The sequence below is a fragment of the Solenopsis invicta genome, chromosome 3, assembly GCF_016802725.1.
Source record: "Solenopsis invicta isolate M01_SB chromosome 3, UNIL_Sinv_3.0, whole genome shotgun sequence".
Classification (NCBI taxonomy): Eukaryota; Metazoa; Arthropoda; class Insecta; order Hymenoptera; family Formicidae; genus Solenopsis; species Solenopsis invicta.
In genome coordinates, this window is record NC_052666.1 from 30,465,252 (window position 1) to 30,484,536 (window position 19,285).

Below are 19,285 nucleotides of genomic sequence, written 5' to 3' on the forward strand. Positions count from 1 at the left end.
CAAATTTTTTTATATGGTTGGGTCTTGTTCTTGATTCCTGCCCGATTTTCATTTTGAAGCTCTTTCAAATAATATACTACAATATAGAAGGTTCCATATGAAATTTTTGAGTTGAAATTTTTGAGTTACAACCTTTTTAAAAAAGTACCCCCTTAGAATCAAACACGCATTTCGCAGTTTTTCATAATTTTAAACCGTTTACGAAATATAGAAAGTGATAACAGACTTTAGAAATATCTTGTATACGAGATTTTTTGCTAATCCTCACATTAAAACATCTTTCTTCACCTTCCCTATTTACAAGCATTCGGAATAATTGAAAACATACATTTTTCATTACAAAAAACTTATAAAATTAGCGGAAATATGATAGTGGTCTATCAGACCGCTGTTTACCAATAGTGATTTTTTGAACGTTACGGTTTGATTAGAGATTAAAAATCAAATATTTTATCAGTATAAAAAACATAATTATTGGAGAGTCAAAGAATTTCTTATTTTTTCACGCGAGAAATATACTAGATAATCTAACAAACAAAAATCAATCACCGCTTAAAAGTGCCAAAAGTGTAGTTTAGAAATAAGAAAAGAGAACACATGAGTTAAATTGATAACACATAAGTTGCGAAAAGTGACATTTAACGTCGAGTGTGTACAGGCGATCCGAAATCGAAGACTATATATTCCGTCCGATAATTTTGTCAGTTCTGATCTTCGTTAAAAAAGTACGGTGGATTCTTCTCCAAGGGTAGTCCGCCACGCCTCTTGTATAGGACACCCTAAAGAATAAGAGTGAGACTCTGTGCTGCAGTATGTCATGATTTCCTTTATTCGTTGTTCGTAAGGTTGAATTAATCGATTTTGGATAACAGACACACGATGGTCGTCAGGGGCAATTCGATGATTATTACTCGATTATTTTATTACGTACGGTAGTACTTACAAACATTTACAAATGTAACAAGTCAATTCGATTTGGCGTACAGGATCGTCAAAAAACATTACACTAATGACCTTTCGCTAATTTGCGTAATTACGAAGAGAAAACGGAAGAAGGTGGGAGGGCGGGGGATGAAGAAAAACGCAAAATCGATCGAATAATTGCGCGCGTATTCGGATAGCGCGCGAAACGCTTTCTCTACGCTTCGATTGGGAGGGGGAGATGGGGAGATGGAAACAGGTGAGGGATCGATTGATACTTAAGCGATTAAACGTATCCGATAACGAATATAACAGCTCTACCGATACCCCGGGGTGTATCGTCGCGAGCGAAGACGCACCGTTCAAGGTAGCTTTATACAAATGCAACGTTACGGTTGTGGCGACACGCTGTAAGTACCTACAATCGTGGAACGAGACGTTATCGTACAAACCCGACCGTTTGCGTGGAAAAAAAGAAATCGAATGGAAAAAAAAGAACGAGAGGTTTCCGCTTTTTCTATATAATTTCCATTTTTTTTTTCCTATCTCCCCGCTGTTGGGGAAACCGCCTCGCGACGTTTATAATACTTGATAAGCATTCACAAATCGTAATGTTCATTATCAATCGTTATCATTCGCCTTATATCCTTAGTATACTCTTACTGTGTAGGTAATTATTATTTCCCTATAAAGACGTGCTCCGGATTGCGTGTATGCGTGTGTGTATATACGCGTGTGACGGCGGAAAATAAGGTATGCTTTATTCGCCGCATGCGAGTTTCAACCCCCGGATGCGATCAGCCTCGCTCCCCTTCGGTTGCGAGATAAATATCAATCGATCGCATGTGACGCCCATGTCGCTCGTTACGTTAATATTGCTACTAACAAATTATAAAATTATACTAACAAATTAACGAGCTACCGATCACGAGATACATTGATTCTCGCTCTTTCATTCTTTCGCGAATATAATTGGCGAGAGCACGTGTGCAACTACATCAGCGCAATCGTCAATTCTTGCGACCATTGCGTGGTAGCAACGTCGCAGCATACGCATAATCCATCTCTAATTAGCCTAATAACAATTTTCAATAATTATTTAATCACTTACCTAACTACCTACTAGCTAACTTGACGAAAGGAATATTTAAAATCTATAATACGAATTAGAAAACAGTCAAGTATAGAACATCGATTTTTCATCGACTTTTGTCATTATTAAATAGCAAATTTTATTTTACAATTTTTCAATCAATTATTTAATTGATAATGCGTTGTCCGCTTGGATACTTTGAATTCGCTGGACGCTAGAAAGTTCAACAAAACGCGCTTCAACAAAACGCGCAATCTCTCGGCGATCTCGTCCAGAGAAAATCATCTGTTCATCGAAGCGGAATATCCGCGAACGCATCCGAAGGTTGATACAAGAGTCTCGTCGAACCGGTCTGCGACAGCAGATCAGGCTAACGGAAGGGGTGGAAGCGTACAAAATAAATAAGTATGTATATACGTGACTGTATGTCAGCTGAATGTTAGGCCTTTCTCAAAGCAAAGTATGCGACCCCGTCGTGCACCGGTGATCCGAACAACGCGAACGAAATCTGAGGGCCTCTCCGAGAGTCGTTCTGAGAAGAGAACAATTTTAAATACTTCGACGTCTGCGGATAGATTTCGGAGGGTCTCAGACATCTGTGATTGTCCGGCAGGCGCGACGACGAGGTCCCATGATATAAGCTGCGATAAAATAACGCAAAACCGACGATCGCATGTTTGAGAAACGATCAAGGTGACACACGAAGCCTTCGCGACGAATTCATGTTGATATCAATTTCCAAGACTCCAATTGCATCTACGCGCGAGCTTCTCTAACGCTGGAGTGCTACTGTGGATAAACTCTCATCCAACTGCGTGTTGGGCTTAATTTAAAATTATTTAGATAAAATAGATGTGAGATAAATTACATGTGGAATGACACGTGAATCTTTATCTTAGATTAGGTAAAGATGATTTAATTTTAATTTATCTAGATAATTTTAAAATAATATCTCTATTAAGCAAAACAATTTAGGATATGAAAATAATATGTTTATATGTTTATTTCTAAATCTTTCTTGAAAACAAAAGTTCCTCAAATAATTTAATCCGACAAAAAATGTTTCTCTTTGTATTTGAATCAATACGCAAATAAAAATTAAAGCCAAAAATAAAAGAAATATATATGTCACTATACAACGACTGACAAAAGTCTTTATAAAAAATTTCAAATTTATAATTTTAGGACAATTTTTATATTGCAGTATTACTGATCTGTGCAATCTGAGCTGTATTTCATTGTCGTTGTTGGTCACATTATTTCAAATAATTTGAAAAGGATAACATTTCTTTTATCTACAATAAAGATAATATATATATAAGGATAATATATATTATAATAATCTAGATAAAGATAAGATAAAGCTATTTCTTTATTTAGATGATTATCTAGATAATTTTATATAGATAATGATAAACACTCCCAATTGCTAAATCAAGTTTAGTACAATTTTTGTTATTAAAATTTTGCTAGCTTAAAATAACATTTAACAAGATTTTATTTACATTAAAACAGTGTTAGTTTAATTATTCTAACACTTTACAACTTACTTAAAGTAGGATAAATAAAGTAAAAAATGCATGTATAAAGTAGTAAAAAATTTCTTAAAATTGTAAAAAGATGTTCTAAATATTGTGGATGAATTTTCATTTCTAAAGTAATGCTAACGTACGAAACATACGAATAGCACTTTAGGATAGCCCTTTTTTCTTTGATCTTTTTCTATGATCGCGTTACAAACTCAATTGTTAGTCGCAAATATATTAAAAACGACAGCTATTGATCGCGAAACGCGGATTCGCCACCTTGTTCGCAAAACATTCGATCCATCCGGTAATCGCGACAATGGAGAGATGACGAAGCGCGATGATTTGACGATCATCTGGCTGTGACGCGGTAGGGCGCAGGGTGATAATTAGCTAATGATCGAAATCGTCCAAATAATTTGACGCAGGATGCACGTTGCGTGGCGTTAGTTACAAGATGTATATGTAGCGGAGCTGTTGCGTTCGGGTTGGCAAATATTGAGCAATATCCTTCCTAACGCACACCTTTGGCCGCCGGAAAAATTCGCCGGCTTTCTCGCGCGTCTTGCCGTGTCTCTCGATCATTATCAGCCACGTTATTTCGGACTGGCATCAGCTATATCTACACTAAAGTAGTGCTAATTCCGGGTTAATTAATTTTCTTTTTCACTCACCTACACACAGAAAAATATATACTATAAGTTGCTTGAATTAAATAAATATTCTTTATAGTAAACCAAGTATTATCTTTATGTCTGATTTTGATTTTTCCTCAATAAAATTTGATACTCTTTGAAAGAGAATAGAAATTATTTTTTTGAGCGCATGATAATAGGTTTTTTAAAAATTTAATGTATATTTTAATATTATTATAAAGAAAATATACTTTGCTAACCGTTACTTGAAAGAAGAAAAGTAAATTGCGTAATCGCGTTTCTTAACAGTAGAAATATTTTTCTGTGCGTAGTCTTTGCATTAGATTTCTGAGAAAAATGGACTTAAAAAAAATATACATATATTTTTTTTTATTCGACAAAATTCAAAAATTAAACATGAAGTCCTGTGTCTGAAAAATTGCAGATTGTTTTCCTTTGTTCCTTTCTCTGATTTTATTCCTACAGGAAGATATTAAATTCTAACAATTTTGTAATTAACGATCCTGCATATTGAAGTGAAAGTAGAATTATAATCTAAAGAAAGATGACAAACTTTCCAATTAATTCGATGTATCTCTCACGTCAATTGAAGATTATACAGATATACATGTACTGCCGATACAAGAATATTTCATACCACTTGATTCTTCTATGATCCCGATTGATTTATGGTAATTAGACTAGTTTATCGCTAATATATCTTGATGTTCATCCTATTACCCTCCTTTTGTCGACCTTCTCGTATTGTGTTGGGTTCTCACCTCCGCTGTACCGTGTCCCTTCGTACCCCCTGAATAGATCGTGTATTTCTCGCCACAGTGCCATTTGTAAATTTCTTACCAGTAACGAGAATAATCACGTTGATCGCCTATCGCTACGCAATTTGTATATAGTAAATATATATATACAAATATATATATACATATATGTGCGTGTGTGTACATGTATATATGTGTATATATATTCGTGTAAATGCGGCTGGATGTGTGTATATTTTATACACGTACGGTAGACAATTGTTTTAAACCTTTCTGATAAAAGTCACGTCTGTGCACGTTAGAACCGTCCTCGTCGTCGTGTACAAAACGCGTTTCTACACGAGCAATTTTGTCGTCCAAAAAAAGGATCGTACCGCAATGGTGTCTATGGCGCGGCGTTAACGACACACACGAGTGTGTATTTAATACGTATGTACGTCTCGCAGTATATTTCGTACACATGAAATATACAATTTTATATACTATGTACTTAGCTCTACCTATCTATCTCCACTTACGTGTATATATTTATATAAATCTCCCGTCCGCCCGCGCGTACATGTGTAGCGTGTATGTATATATTTATATATATAATACGTATGTATATATATATGTATAATATTTATATACGATGATCGCGCCTACGTAGAACTTACGCTCGTCCTACTATAATGAAGAAAGAACGAATAGCCGGATTATTACGGATGTATAATTATCTTAGAAAAAAGTACGCGAGTGTGTTTCCTCCTCTGTTCTCGTATTTGGCACACGCAGACGTCACGAGGGGTACGGACGTACGGACTTGTGCGAGGCATTCAGGTCGACTTTGAGAATTCGGCATGGTCTTAGTTGGGGTAAAGATCGAGAGACCGAGGGCAAGACGCGAAAATCGGGATGTAGCCCGCCTATCCGCTTTGAATATGCTACGTGATGCGAGATACACGTCGCGTTTCCTATTTCTGCTTTCCTTTTTCTAATTCCTCTCTTTTTCAGTTCGGACGTCGACACTATCAAAAAGGTTCCCTCGCGCCGTGTGATTCTTTTCCAATCATTAATACTATTATATTAACCATAGCGATTAGTGTGGTATTATTACGCGCGTCTTTCGCGCTGAATCCCTACGCTGTATTCTACTTTTCAAGAGACGTTTCAAGCGCCCGCTTGATACGGCGGTGCCCTCTTGTCGTTCAGGATATCGGAAGCAGCCTTCCTCCAGTTTTCGCTCTTCCCACTCTTCAAGTCGCGCTCCTTCCTGTCTCCACCAGCCAACTTGGTCTTTTTAATTCTAGCAATTCCTTGTTGTCAAACTCGAACACGAATCTTCTTCTTCTTCGGCTGTTCATTCCGTGCGCTCGTCCCCTTCCTCTTGCTCCTCTTATGTGACGGATCACCTGCCCGGGGACTGTCGTCATCCGAGGACCGAGGATCACGCGATAATAGCCTCGCAATCCCGTCGGCCGCCATGTTAACTCGCCAGCGCGATCTCAGTGGCGACCTTGACGGTCGAGCAGCCGATCAGCGAGCGGCTTCTCGGTCACAGAATGTCCGTCTCGTAGACCTTGCTGGTGGTCGTGGTAGATGTAGTGGTGACGGTGGTGGCCGAGCCGGTGGTCGTCGGGCCCGATACCACCATCGTGGACATGATACCGGAGACTTGACCGTTGGTCGTTGCCGCGGCGGTCGTCGGGATCGCTTGCCCATTGATGATCTCGATTTTGGCAATCTGATTACTACCGTCGCTCGTGGCGTCCTGCAAGACCTGGGGTTTGAGGCTGAGGCTGGTGAGAGATCCGGAAGTTGCCGTGCTCAGGCCGAGACCCATCTTCGCCAAGAGGTTGCTCTCGGAGCCGGTCTTCTTCAGGAGATCGGGTGGCGCCGGCGGTACGGTGGTAAGACCGGCCGCGTTTCTCTGCAACTGTTGCAGCCTAGCGTACTGTTCCTGCAAAGCTTTCTGTTTCCTGAGTAGCTCCTGGTGCCGTTGCTCCAGCTGCTCCTGCCGGCCGCGCTTGCTCTGTAGGCCCTCCTGCGAGTTGACGCTCTCGCAGGAGCTGGAGTTGCTGGTCGACAGCACCGCGGATTGCGAGGACGAGGAGTTGTGCGGCGGCGGGGCGACACCCGGCGCGGTCTGCGCCAGCGAAGTCGCAGCGATCTGGTCCACGGTGGACAGGATGGCGTTCGTTGGTAGGGCCATCGGCGGCTTACCCTCCTTGGCGACGAGGCCGTTGTTACTGTTACCGCGCGAGGGTCGGCGCAAGGTCGCGTTGCCGCTCTGCAGGTTGCACGGATGGTTTCTGGGTGGCAGCTGCGGGCTGGTGGGGCTTGCCAGGGGCGATCGGGAGCTGGTACGCGGCGGCGGTGGTGGCGGTACCCTCCTGGTGCTCGCCAACTGCAGCAGTTCGGCATTTCGTTCCGGCACCGGCGGCTTCTGCCCGGGTAGGAAGTTCTGCGACGGTACCGGCATGCCCGGCTGCGATTGCTGCTGCTGCTGCTGTTGTTGCTGCGCCTGCTGATCCAGCGACAGCGCCTGCAGCCTGGCGATGGGCGGTGATGTGTCGGTGTCCGAGCTCGAGGGGTACGAGTGCAGACGACGCAGGGTGCCGCCCGGCGTCATCCCGGGCAGACCCATCAGGCCGATGGTGGGAGGCGCGGTCAGAGTACCGCTAGAGGAATCCACGCTGCCCTTCCGTCCGATATCGCTGATGTTGGGCGCGCGTCCGCCGCCGCCGCCGCCGCCACCGCCGCTGCTGGCTGTCACTATGACGCTTGTTGAGTCTCCTCGGAGGCTGGAGTGCGGCCAATGTCGGCCAGGAGCACGTTCGAGCCCGGGTGCACCGACAGGCTGCTTGACACGTGGCCCAACTGCGAGCCCGGTCGGGAGAAGGTCTGCAGCTCGTCTAGCAGAGCGTCGAGTGCGTTCTCCGGACGCTGCTGATGGTCGGCGGATGACTCGTGAGGGTGGCCCCCTCCCCCGAGGATGCTCGCTGCCCCCACGATGACAGTGCGTTCCGCTGGCACAGGGGCAGTTGCCTGTTCGTTCAGACACTTGGAATCAACGGTCGGGCCAAGAACGTCAGGAGGCCCAGCTCTGCCTCGCGGCGTCGCGCCAGCGTCCCGCCCGAGGGACGCGGACCGTCGCTCCTTCCGCGTGCTGGCGCGACGCACCTCGGCATCGTAGGTGTGATCGTGCTTTGTTTTTTTTTTTTGCACGCTCTCGTTGAGAAGAAGCATCCCCGCGCGCGCGATTGTCCAGTTGGTGCGCCTCGTTCCCGGTACCTCGCGAGTTTCCGATGTGAAAACGTGTATAAAGTACATAGTGACACACATAAATACTTACGCGCTTGTAGACACGAGACGAACACATACATAGATACATACAGATGTATAAAGGTGTAGAAAACGTTAATACGTAAGAGCCTCGAAGATTGCAACATCGACTTGTATGTACACTTGATCGTATGTACAGAGAGACATATTTTCAAATTTGATTCTTGGTGCTTTTGGTGCAGACCGAAAGTAGTTCAGTACCCGGACGTTGCACGTGTCGTATTTCGTGGTACAGTTTCTCGTTTACAGTGGCGGCTGTGGATGCTTTTTCTGACAACGAGAGCGATGATCGTAGAAAGTGGCGTCTCGATGGGAAGAGCCGAACAATGAGATTAGAGGAAGGATGAATTGCGAAAGAGAGAGATAACAGAGTGATGGTACTCGAAACACACAGATCACGCAAAGTCCGATATTGTCTAACTAATTTTTACTGCCCTGAGAAAAAAGTTTGTTAACTTGACTAAATTTCTCAATTTGTTTAACTCTCAATTTCTTCAATCGAAATATCTATAGATTTAACTAATTTAGAAATACTACTGCAGAAAAGTCAAGTTACCAACTTCTTTTTCTCAGTGTAGAGTTGTAGAGTAAAAAATGTATTCGATAATTTTTATAACGACTCTAAGATATTACTAACTATATGAATTATATATGTGCACCGTTGTAATGCATGCAATTAGAGATTAAATTTATTAATTTTATAAATTTCCGTACTTGAAATTTTCAGCTCTAATTCCGGACTCTGCGTTTCGCGTCATTGAACCGTGTGAACATTTAGCGATGAAGACGCACTTCGACACACCACGATCGTACGATCGAAAGATCGCGAGTCGAATTTCGTCTTTTTTTCCTATGTCATGCGTATATGTGCGAATAATGTGCATGCGTAATAACGATGGCGGAAAAGAGCATGACTATGAAACGATGAATGATAAGAGATGTAATGAGCGCAAATCATGAAAATGCAGAATATATTATGAACGACGAAAGTAAAGTGAAAGAGAAGAGGCGCGCGCGACAGAGAAATGGATGAAAGAAAGACATAGCGATAGAAAGAGAGAGAGAGAGAGAGAGAGAGAGAGAGAGAGAGAAGGAGAGAAGACAGATAGAGAGAGAAAAAGAGAGAAAGAGAGAGAGAGAGAGAGCGCAATGATGAGTCGTGAATCGCAAAAGTGAACGAAAAAGAAGACATACAATCGTAGGACATAATACGTAAATATGATTAATTCCGTTAGATAATTACCTGCGGGTCGGTTATACGTTTTGTGCGTGCGTTGTGCGTGTTACAAGTCAGTACTCGTTTGGGGCTCTTTTACATTTGGCATCGATTGCTGTCCGGTATTAGTCAACTTAAAAAAAAAAACAGAGAAACCAAAAATCAAAAATTCGAGGTCAGAGGCCGCATCATGGACCACGCGCGGGAGAAAACAGAAGAGAGTGAGAGAAAGAGAGAGAGAGAAAGAGAGAGAGGACCGTCACTTCTCGCGAAAACGCGGACCCGTGGAAAGTTGAGGATGAATCGCGCGAAAATTCGCGTAACACATGTCGAAGGATCGTCAAGAAAAACCGGGAGGTCTTCCTAAAGGTCTTCGTGACGTTTCTTCGGATGTTTCGCGTTTCGTGGGATGCGACAACGCAAGATTATCCAGAGAAAGAGTTCTAACGATCGTTGAAATATTTCTTCGTTCAATAAATTTGATAAAATTGCCAAATCACAAGGTCGCTGAACACCCACCAGTAAATGATTATTTAAGAAAAGTAATAAATAGAAAATTAATTGTTATTTTTTAGCTCTATTTTTAGCTTTCGTTTACAGATTTGATTAAAATATCACTTTTTATTTGAAAAGATAAATATATCGATTTATTTTTATTTGTTCATTTTCTGCTTCATTGACTAGTATGGTGTCCCTGCTATATTTACAATATAACATTCGATAAAAATTAATTATGTTACGAAGAGTACGATCGTTATTACAAATTACTCTTGATACAACATTTTTCTGATCATAATATTGCAAGATTGCAATTTTGCGTTGTCAGACCTTGTCCCACGTTGGCACGATCATCCTCGATCGATTTTATCAAATCCCGTAAGAACTTTCGTCCGTAGTTCGTACGATCAATCTGATCTCGTGCGAGAAAAAACCGAAGAACGCGCAGCGCATCGCCCGGGCATCGACCTGTCGCTTCGAGATTGACTCCGAATGGATCTTGCATATTGGACGAATCGAGAGGAAATCGGTTACGAGAGCAAATAAAAAGTCGCGCGGAAACTATACGAATTATCAACGCGCGGATCTTCTCGCGATACTCGCGACAAGGCGAATTTTATACGAGACAAAAAAAGGACGCGTGAAATTTAAATACGGGAAAAAAGTCATCGTCACGTTTTAATAATATATTCGGACAGATGAATTGTAGTATTGTAAACGAAGATATGTGCGTACAGGGCGTTCGATAGCTAGCGCATTGCTGGCGGACGTGGCGACATTGCTTGTTGAAAACTACGCGTGATAAATTAGTTCCTTTCACGAATAAAAAAATTTATTCCCTTGTAATTTTCAATGAATTATTCAAATAAAATTCATTTAACATTTATCCGGAAAAATACTGATTTAATGTCCTAAAAAATAGAGTTTACAAACATCTTTACACAGAAAGAATTGGCAACATGATATTTCAAAGAATTTTACTATAATTTTAATAAAATTTAATAGAATTTTAATCAAATTTAACTAAATTATTTTATTGTAATATTAATAGATATTAACAAATTACATAAAATTCTTCGAATATAATGTTGTCCGACAATTATCATGATTTAGATGATAAATTCTCAGAGAAAATTCTGTCCGCGTAGAGCAGATAACCCAATTACCGACAATGTTCCAAATATTGACAATTTTTTGGATACACAAGTTATATTATTACGTAACTTTAATTTTATTTGAATTTTTAAGAAGTATATTTATTATTATATTTCACCTAAAAATTACTTAATTATTGTTGTAACATTTCATTAAAAATTAAAACTTTAATCTTCTAATCGAAAGGAACCATTTAAAATCGAAATTTCAGTATTTGAGACACGAACTGGACCATTTATTCTATCGAATCTCGAAAATCATTTAGATTCTCGATAAAGAAACGTTACCACGTGCGCCAAGAGTGATTATCCTGTGTACGTGATCACCGTTCACACAAGTTTCTCCTGTTGTAAAACAAAATGAAACATCGTATGAAGATTGTTGTGCCCATGCCGATGATCGAGGTGCACAGAGATGTTAGATCGCACAGTTACATCGAAAGAGAGAAAGAGAGAGAGAGAGAGAGAGAGAAAAGCAGAGTCGTTTTTTTCTTACCGAGTTTTCGCCGGGTTTACGAATTAGTACGAGTGCGCTCGTATTGTCGATGCCCGCACAAATGACGCCGACCTTCCGGGTTTTCGAAGCAACGGAGGGCTCTTATACGCAGAATATAATAGCATGCACCTTTCGAAGGCGCGGATAAAAACAAAAAAAAAGAAAGAACCAAAAGAGAGAGAGAGAGAGAGAGAGACAAAGAGAGAAAACGGCGGGGATGCCTTCTCCCATGCGAAACTGCATGCGCATTTCTACGCAAGATTACGACACACGCATTTTTTTTTAATGTGTGACAGGCATACATACGCATACGCACACACATACATACACATGCCGCATGCACACGTACGTACGAAACGTGCCTAATAATTAAATACTCCGACTAATCGTGAAACGAACAAAAACCAAAAATAAAACAACAGGGTAGTTATATTATACATAAATATCGAAAAAAAATGTCGGCCAATAAAAAAAAGATACACAGAGAAAACCTTCAGTCTAATCCTTATAGTAAGGCAATATAGTATATAGTACGGACTCAGACTCATAGATAGACAGAGATATATAGAAAAAGAGACAGAGAAATGAGGTGGACAGAGACAGATAAAGAAGGGGAGGAAGAGAAGAGAGAAAAGGAGAGAATATATATATATATAAAATATATGTATATCAATTCTCAAAATGTGTTTTCGATGGATGGGTATATACATATATATAATAGAAAAAGAGAGAAAGAGAGAAAGAGAAAGAGTGAAAGAGAGAAAGAATGTGATGGAATGAAGAATGATGAATCTTGGGCGGAGCACGCATATCGAACGTGATGTGAGACACGACAGTGACGTTCGACGATCGGTATCGGTGAAATCGAAAGAGGTGATATTACGTGGTGACGAATCGTTGACAGGAGTAAATACGACACAGCGTAGAGAAACCAGATAGATATACAAAAAACCCAAATATTGTACAAATAAGTGTGAGGAAGCTAATTAGACCTTTAGAGATGCTACACGTCAGCGTGTAGACCGGAGTGACCGTAAACTCGACCGTAAACCTATCCCGTAGGCGCAGTGAAGTGTTTTTTTTTTTTTTATCAATTCGATTTTTCATGAGAGTCCGTCTAAATGGCAATTAAAGTTTAATCTATCTAATCCGTATAAATAAAACCCAAATTTTTCATTTATTTCAGTAAAGACAGATTTGCGAAAGAATCTTCAACACTCTGTTCTTTTTATCTTCAAAATATGGAAATCAATCTCCGAATTGATCAATCCGAGAGATTTCATTGTGGTATCATGTGCGCGAATTTATGGCCACTCCGTACAGATAGGTGCAATTGGCAGTAGTAGTTTTCGCGACGTACAACAGCAACATCTTAGAACTGAAACAATCAACGTCACTCTATGCGGCTTGGAGTTAGGACCGACGTATACTTCTACCAATTAATATATTTTCCTTCCCTTTTGTTTTTGAGTAATAGAATGACGTTGGTCGTCTCGGCTCCGAAGTGCTGGGGTGCTCTACGGCCTCGTCATTGCGCGTTTAATCGATTGCGATTGCATTCGTGAAGACCGATCGAGACTCATCAAATCTGGTCGACGTTTAAAAAGACTTACGAATACCAGTCTTTTAAACATCTCTTAGATGCTTTCCGTATTTACTTTCAGAATAATTTGGAAAATTGTTTTGGAGTACGCGACTCGAAGAGTCTTTCATATAACCCAAGTCTTTCGTTTATAATCTCCCACGCAACAGGAGAAATTCGCAAAGATCTGAAGAATGTTAACAAAATTAGAACTTCTTCAGATATATCTCGAAGTTTTGCTTGAGAGATCATAAGAAAATCTCACTGCATTAAACTCTTACGCAAGTCATCTCGCATTTTTGTATCAATGTATTGCAATTGCACTGAAAAGAAAAGTTATTAACTAGACTAAATTTTTCAACTCGATTAAATTCTTTTCCTTCAACTATTTATGTATTTAATTTAAATATATAAAATACTTGAATTTCAATTTAAGTATTTATATACTTAACTTACATAAATAAATATTTTAATTGAAGAAATTCAATCAAATTAAAAAATTTTGTCAAATTAACTTTTTCCTCAATGTCATCAATTTGAGAATTAACACCATAGAAAGAAGTTTTTACAGAAAGAATTTTAACGAATCTCGATTCGTTCCCGCTCGCATTTTTCGTACATGTGCGCGTGAACACAAGTACTAGTGGAATGTAAACGTAAATGCGTGTACGTTCGGTCAAACAAGCTTTATAACAGTGATGTACAACGGGAAAAAAATTAAAAACCGAGGAATTGTATAAATGAGTTCAGTTGTCCATGGTTTATACGAATAATTAATATTTCACATTTAATATCAAATTATAAAGACTCTAATTATTAATCTATAAAACACATTGCTTCAGTTAATTCAATTTCGATAAAAAAGTGATAAAGCGTACTATTATAATACAAGTGTATTATCCTCGCTATTTATAAGGAAATTATCCTCAAGTGTTGTATGCATTTAGATGTAAACGTGTATCACCCCATCGATCATCATAATAGAGGAAATGATGAGCACATGATATACGTTAGTGAAATAAATTTAATGATAACATCTTCCCTTGGTAAAGTTCTGCAATCGATGGAACGTTACTGAAACAAATCGAATGATATCTACATCACTTTACAGTTCCTTACTTTATCTAATTTGTATTTTCATGTAAACTATTTTTATTTCGCGCGTAACTTAAATCAATTGGATTTATCTAATAAACCGATTTGATCTAAATTGATTTGACTTTAATAAATGAGTGGTTTAACTTATTATACGTGGTAACTTTTTAATAAAAAATCGTTTGAAAAGAATCAATATTTTCATTGTGTTACAAAAAAGAAAAATCTATTCCCTTTATCTTGGTCGATTCTGCTTAATTGCCGTACGACTATATCATTGTGTGACTTTATCTCATTTGGCATGTGTGTATGCTCGCGCGCACATATATACAGAAGCACATATCGCTCATTGGCTACAACATAATTAAAATATTATCATTTTTTAGTTGTTTGTAAAAAAAAATTCTTATGAGAATTTAATACATCGAGCGAAAAGTAAATCAACTTTTATTCCTTTACTTACAATTAATAAAGACACCAAATTACTATATATACATATCAAAACTGCACATTTAATAATATATTTATTGCAAATTATGTATATTATAACCATAAAATTATAATATACATAATAATTTATTATAAAATTATATATAATAAATTATATATATTATATACATAGGATATTTGTCTGCTCCCACAGTTTATATTTTGGACATGGTTCAATTATGAAAAATCGTGAAATACGTGTTCGATTATTTCAAAGGGCTACTCTAGTCCTCAACCCCCTTTTAAAAGAAGAGCTATCCCCCCCTCCCCTCCTTTTAAAAGAGTAGCCTCTCGAAATGATCGAATAGAAATAGGAACTTTATAAATATCCTGCATATATATAACATTCATTATTATATATTTATTATAAAATCTTAATGATTGAAAACATTCAAACAGAAAAACTCTGCTTCTTTTTTATTTAGATCGTTGTTATAGCAAATGAGCGACGCGTATTTCTTCGGGGCCGAAGCAAGCAAGAGGATGGAACCACTTCTCGTATTTCATACGCGCATGTTGTGACGAGGCAGTACACCGCACCGGTACGAATTCATCGCGACGATTAACGTCTCATTCGGAGACGTCTCATATAAAATATATATTTATATATACATATGTACACGCTGCCGAGAGCGGCGAGCAATCCGGCCGATTCGATTTACTTCAGCCGCAGAGGACAGAACGTAAGGGTCGGACGTGTCATCATGCGTCGAGTGGACCTCTCGTCGTCCGGTGAAGACTGGCGGATGTGACGAGATGAGACAGAGAGAAAATACGACAGAGAGAGAAAGAGAAAGAAAGAGAGAGAAAGAGAGAAAAATAGAGAGAGAGAGAGAAAAAGAGAGGGAATCAGTGGAAAAAAAAATGGACTAACACAGCAATACAAGGGAGAATCTCTGTGAGATGCACTTGCGCGCGCGGGTGGTGCGTGCCATCGTCGTGGTACGTCACGCAAACGGGGAAATCCAATGTAAACCTTGAAAAACGTACGAAGATGGTACAAACGACGGTTAAGGGGACTGAGGGGGGTGTGGGGGTGTCGTGGTGACGGGCGAGGGGTGCGGGTGAGACCTTACTATAAGAAGTAGATTGGAGCGAGTGTATGTGTGTGCTGTGTTTCTGTGTTCGTGTGTCTGACTTGATCGGGTCACTACTACTGCCGCGTTTCTACTTCCTCGTGATCGTCGGACTGTCTTGCATCGTCTTTTCGCGATCGAAAGATAAGATTTTGGCATGGGCACGATTCTCGGATATGATACGTCTTGAAGTCCTTGCATTAACATTTTTATGGAATAAACGTAAGCAACTTTCTTCGAAGTGCGAGGAAATTGCTTGCCGAGATCGTGCGCCTCGAGTTTATTTTGTAGCGAATGTAACGATTCGTTTTGACTCGATTTCAGCACAAAATTTATGGACAGGTACACGGAGACAATTTTTTGTTAAAATTTACTCCTAAAATCACGATAATAGTGAGACAACATGGGCATAGAAAAATCTTAATATAATTATCATAAAATTACAGTAAATGTTCACAATTTTATAATTTTGATAATAAAATTTATTTCAATTTTAAAATTTAATAAAATGGTAAAATTTTTCTACAATAATACTACAGTAAGTTTTGATAATTTAATTAAACAGTAAAATTTTATTAAAACTAAAATCTTTCGATATAAAATTTACTGCAATTTTACTAAAATCACATCTACATCAAAGGATTTTATTATAATTTTTAATAAAATTTTACTGTTTACCATTTTTTAAAAATTTGACTAAAATTATAAAAAATATTAATAAAATTATAAACGACTTTATAATTTTAGTAAAATTTAGTAAAATTTCACTCAATTAAATTCATTATTCGTTTATGTTGTTCCACTATCATAATTTTGATAAATTCTAAAAAAAAATTCCTTTGTGTATATATTGTTTTGCGATAAAAGAAAATACAACCTTACGATGAAGAGCGTAAACAAGATATTTTTATTTAAACTGGCAGTTCAAAATTTAAGAAACCATTGATAAACATAGTTTTTTTTTTAGCAAGAATATACTATCCGTACCAAAATAAATCGATGTTATATCGTCGACAATGTCAAGACAATCCTCGACCGGTTGCCGATACTCGACGAACTCGAAAGCGCTCTTTTCATCGTCTTTCCCATTCGTCGAATCGGCATAGGTGGCTCGGTGAGAACTAGTTCGCGCGAATGTTCGATAGAAACCAAGGAAGAAAACGTTGTGTAAATACATATTATATAAAAAGGTATATTTTGCGAAAAAGGCCAAGTGGGAGCGCTAAAATCAAAGACGTATAGCACGTAGCACAGCAAAGTCTTAATGAAAGTTGGCTCGTCTTTCGGACTGACTAATTGTGATACTAACCAATATATGTACATGTGTCTGCGTAGTATAATTCTATGTGTGTGTGTGTGTGTGTTCGTACGAGTATTTGTTTATAACTAGATAATTTTGGACAATTAGTGTGTCATATTAGATATCTTCTTGCGAAAATTTTGAATTGTATAAAAAGAGAAGTTTTTTTTTTCCTTAGAATTTACCTTTAAAATTATTTTAATCGTGAGACAACGAAGATACCAAAGAATTTTACTGTAATTGTAGTAAAATTTATTATAATTTTATAATTTAAATTGTACTAAAATTATAGATATTCTTTGATATTCACCCATGATTACCAATGATTTTGGAAAGAAATTCCAAAAGAAGTTCTCTACATGTAGTACCACACGGAAGCTGCAGGACAAAGGCTTTTTTTTCCTTGTCATATTTTATCCATATCGGACGCAGGCACTAGCAGAAATATTCGAACGGTCTCAAGCAGAAAAGAAGTGTAAAGCTATATAGGAAATCAAGTAAAGAGTGCAAAATAATTTCAGAGCAGCGAGAAATCGCGTTCCTTGCGCCTCGGACGTCGCGATTCTTCCTTCCAGTGTGCTCCATGAAAAAAAAAACGTGCAGTAGATACAAGCGGACTTGATAACAGAGATCCAAGGAGTAACATTCCTGAAGTATCGCATTTTCAGAAGATAACGTCAGAAGGTATAAATATAAATTATTGGCAGTTACAAAGATTCGAGCATTGATCTGTAGATACGTGCTTGAACGTAATGTCAAAGGAAGAATTAACATTTAAGAATTAAAATTTAAGGAATTATAATAAACATTAAGATGCACACTTCGCATAAAACTGTATGCTTAATTATACCGTGTGATATATTAAAAAAAATTTGTTGAAGAACTAAAAATACTTTACTCTGATACTTTAGTTCAATTAAACATTAGATTGATAAAACATTAGGTCGATGAAACATTAGGTTGATGAAACATTCGATAATTATTTCGTTAGAAGATAAAGGTAGTTTATTTACGTCGACTGTTAACATTTTTTAATGAAGAATCAACTAAACCAATTCAATATTTAATTGAACGTATCGGATTAAATATTTTAGTTTTTTCAATAAATTTTTTTCTCGGTATACTATCGTTATATCGTAATCATAATTATAAACACTAAAGAATGTATGTTTAAAATTTCGCTACGGAATTAAGTAATAAAGATTTATTCAATATTAACATTATAAATAAAATGTATAAGAAGTAGTACAATAACAGTTTCTGTTTTTATTATTTTATGATCTATAAGATTATTGATAAATCACACACACAACGATTGAGAAGAAATCTTCTGATTTCTGAGATCTAATTGTTCAAAGTTGCTTATATCTATTGCACATTTTAGGTCGTCTTTTTATAAATGTATTTACAAAAATTATCAATAAAGTTCTTAAATACACTACGAACACGACAACAGATTGTCAATTAATCGGTAGCTTTTGCGCCGATATTCCCAATGAAGTAACACAAGGAAAAGTATCCGTCGTTTTCGACACTTTTCTTCATATAGCACAGTGATAGAGAACACGATCGTACAAAAATTGAGAATCAAGAAGTCGAACAAAAAGATTCGTCTCAGAGCAAGCACATGTGGCATCAAGACTGTGATTGAGACGTAGAGAATGTCGAATGATTGTAGTATGAGTGTGTGTATGTGCGTTTGGCGATAGGAGAGTCAGACTCGTTGGATTAACTCCGAAGAATTCCGCTAAACTGCTACAGACGTTCGATTTTATCGTGAACTCTCAGCGAAAGAATTGAAAATTCTGCGCACACTTATATGTATATACACACACGAAGAAATATGTACATTTTATTATCTATCGACATACGTGAGAGTAAACTCGATTTCTTTCCCAATTTTCGATCTCTCAAGACCAATATTTCACAACGGTGACGGTATTTGTTCTACAAATCTACGTGTACGTGAGTGTATAAAGAAATTTGCAAATGGTCTTGAAATGTAAGTACATGAATCATTACCTATGGGGTTTACGAGACAGAGAGAAGAGCTTTTACTTTACATCTCGAGACAGAATGACAAAATGGATTACAGGATTTG

At 38.2% G+C, this 19,285-nt stretch overlaps 1 protein-coding gene across 1 annotated transcript in view; it reads right to left on the minus strand.

Moving 5' to 3' along the window:
• Positions 1–3,368: 3,368 nt before the first annotated feature.
• Positions 3,369–19,285, minus strand: part of LOC105204572 — a 294,782-nt gene continuing 278,865 nt past the window's right edge. The window contains 2 exon segments of the mRNA XM_026132063.2: positions 3,369–7,742; positions 7,745–7,981. Of these exon segments, the coding sequence (XP_025987848.2) occupies positions 6,489–7,742; positions 7,745–7,981 (1,491 nt within the window). The 3' untranslated portion in view covers positions 3,369–6,488.